Here is a 2,914-nt window from a genome sequence, read left to right on the forward strand (position 1 = left end):
TGTGCATGTCTCCAAACAACCCAGCCAGGTAGACCCCAGGGGATGCTGCAGTCAGATACTTAGTTGGTGCATAATGGCATTAAACATGGGCCAGATACCCAGCTGCATGGCAACATTGATGTCTCCGTGCTAGGCATGTATAAAAAAGAGTAGTTTGCTGGCTGGGGAAAAACTTTATTCAAATGTTGGAAGTACCCCCCCCCCACACACACACAGGGCTGGATCACATAAGGACCCCAAATAGTCTAAAATTAAAACAAAGTTTAGTTCCACTAATTACCTTGCTGAATTATTTAGGTAGTTGAAACACCTTTGCTATTTCAGGCTCAAGTTTATTGAGCTAAACAAAGCTGAACAATACCCAAAGTTTTTTAAAAAGAAAACAGTTTGCTACAATATTGCCCAACTGAATCAAGGTAGCCTTAAAATATTAACTTCAGTTTTTTTAAATTTTACCTCCTGCTCTTTAGTTTTGCTATTCAACATCCCCTCCCACAGAAGAGGGAGGTTGTTCAGCATTCAAACGCTGAACAGGTGCTGAAGCTAGCTACTTCCACATCAAATCCTAACTTCAGTTAGTACTGCTGGCAGTACATACAGAGCAATTTTTTCCTTTTAGGAAGTTATGGAAGAAACAAGTGGATTTTAGAGTATTCTGTTTGCACTTACAGTTTTCTACTGCATGCCCACTGAAGCTTGTGCCTTTCACAGACTAAGTGTGTGTAAACATAGCACATGTGCAAGCCCTTTCTGCCTTCCGTGAGAATCAAGCATCCAACTACAGAGACTCTACTTGTATTAAGGTGAGCATAAACCAAGAAGTCTTCATATTTGGTATTTTGATACTAGGGACAGCATTTTTCTTTTGGAAGCAAGCATGACTTAAAATCTGAACACTTAGACAGGAACACCAACAGAAACGAAACTTTGGTGAAAGTTCAGGTATTCTGGGCATGAGACATCCGCCTAATGTCAATTAAAAAAAATCCTTAAGTGAAGCTAAGTGTTAATTAAGACTAGACTATTGAAGCTTATGTACATGGAACATTTTATTCAGCAAAAAAATCTCTGTACATGTGGAGTCACACATACTTTAAGTCTCTAGAGAATGGAGCTGAGCACTAGATGATGTCAAGAACCTGGCATGTTAGAACAGTCAAGAATTTATGCTTCAAAAGTAGCCAAGAAGTTCATAACTATTTCCTTCAGCTTAGCTTCTGTTTGTTCAGAAATCTTCCCATCAGTCCTGTTGAAAGACAGATCCAGGTGCAGCAGTAAGTAAGAAAGAAGTTTTAACTAAAACAGTTAGCTAGTTTAGACCCAACTAGAGAGTGGCGATAACTCGCCGTTATTAAGGCATCCAACTGCTAGCCAGCAATGAATTAAACAAGCTTCTGCAAGAACACAGGAAGTTGTAAACTTTGAATTGTCATCTCAGTGGAATTTGTATACAGAACAGGGACTAGTGGGGCATGCATCTGAAGCCAACCTTGTCTAAGGAAAAATGGAGGACTCCTGTACACACTTTAGTTTTCGTTGCTTTTTTTTTTTGTTTGTTTGTTTTAATGTGTTCTTAGCAACACAAGAGCTGAATTATGTCCTGGTCAGACCAGGGGGGAGGGGGGCAGCAGGCAGGGAAACTTCATTAACTGGATACATTAGGTATCCGCGCAATTGGTAAACTAAAATACAGGCTAGAAGAAGTCTGTGAAGATCAACACAGTAACAAACACCACAAATCAAAAGCCGACTTACAAGCTAGATTCAGCTCCTCATTTAAAAAGTTTTCCAAAATCAAAATGGGACACCAGACAGACAGTCTTACCTGATTGTGGCAAGGAGGGCCTGATGCTGGCTCAGGATATGGGCCAGGAAAGCACTCTCAAATTTGGTGATTTTGCTGGGATCCAGTTTGTCCAAGTGGCCTCTTACACCAGCATAGATGACTGCAACCTGCTCCTCAATGGCCATGGGGACTGCATAAAAATAGAGCAACGTGAGTTCACCTGGATTCCTCACCTTGAGGGCATTCTGTGTCCAGCAAAACAAAGTAAATAAGTTGCTGGGGTGTGTGTCACATCTACCTTAGAAGGACCACAGAGCAGAGCATGCATTCTGTATTTAGCCTGTTCATGTTTACTCAGTTGTCACTGTTACTGCAGACAAATTGATCCATCAGTTCTTACGGCCTGCCAGAGAATTAGAACTACAGGGCAGCCAATGGGAAACGGTAGCTGACAAGTCTCCAAACAGTCAGAAGGTGAGACTTCTGATGTCAGCATCCCAGGGTTCTGCAACTGGCATAACTGCCTACAAAGCATCTCGTGTTCTCCGATTAAATGGCTACATAAGTGAAAGTGAACCTCACCATACTGTCCTTGTTTGAGCAGTTCAGTTAAACGAACACCACGATTCAGCAGCTGTTGAGTAGCAGCATCCAAGTCGGATCCAAACTGAGCAAAAGCCGCAACTTCACGATACTGAGCCAACTCTAATTTCATGGTACCAGCCACCTAAAATGCAAGAGAAAATGGTTCTGGATAGTGTTCTCAAGCTCCTGCTTTACAAGAGGCCTAGGAACTACTCAAAGTCACCTGCTATTGCTCAACTATAATGGGAGCTCAGTAAGTTTCACTTCTATATAAAGCATGCACTCATTTCATGCATTTGGAACTGCTGCTCTATTCCAGGTTTTTTGTTTTAGAGAACTATAATATTCTGAAGCACACCCAAGCACCAATACAAGGTTGCTACTCTACAGATACGACTTCAGACCCCTTCCAGTAGATGAAAAGGATGCTTTTAGCCCTGGAAACTGCATACCAATTGAAGTGGCAAGGATGGTAGTTCTTTCAAGCAGATGGCTGCATCCTGATGTAAGCATGAGGCAAGTGTAGGAAGCAAGCATTCTAGG

General features: G+C 41.8%; 1 protein-coding gene across 1 annotated transcript in view; it reads right to left on the reverse strand.

The window, feature by feature from the left end:
• Positions 1-1,031: 1,031 nt before the first annotated feature.
• ATP5A1 (ATP synthase, H+ transporting, mitochondrial F1 complex, alpha subunit 1, cardiac muscle) overlaps positions 1,032-2,914 on the reverse strand; it is a 13,446-nt gene continuing 11,563 nt past the window's right edge. The window contains exons 10-12 of the mRNA XM_019518112.1: positions 2,369-2,513; positions 1,826-1,976; positions 1,032-1,246 (exon numbers count right to left, since the gene is read on the reverse strand). Coding sequence (XP_019373657.1) covers positions 1,165-1,246; positions 1,826-1,976; positions 2,369-2,513 — 378 coding nt within the window. The 3' untranslated portion in view covers positions 1,032-1,164. The remainder of the gene's footprint in view (positions 1,247-1,825; positions 1,977-2,368; positions 2,514-2,914) is intronic.

Source organism: Gavialis gangeticus, unplaced genomic scaffold (genome assembly GCF_001723915.1).
Source record: "Gavialis gangeticus isolate Ggan-Ray unplaced genomic scaffold, GavGan_comp1, whole genome shotgun sequence".
In the NCBI taxonomy this organism is placed as follows: domain Eukaryota; kingdom Metazoa; phylum Chordata; order Crocodylia; family Gavialidae; genus Gavialis; species Gavialis gangeticus.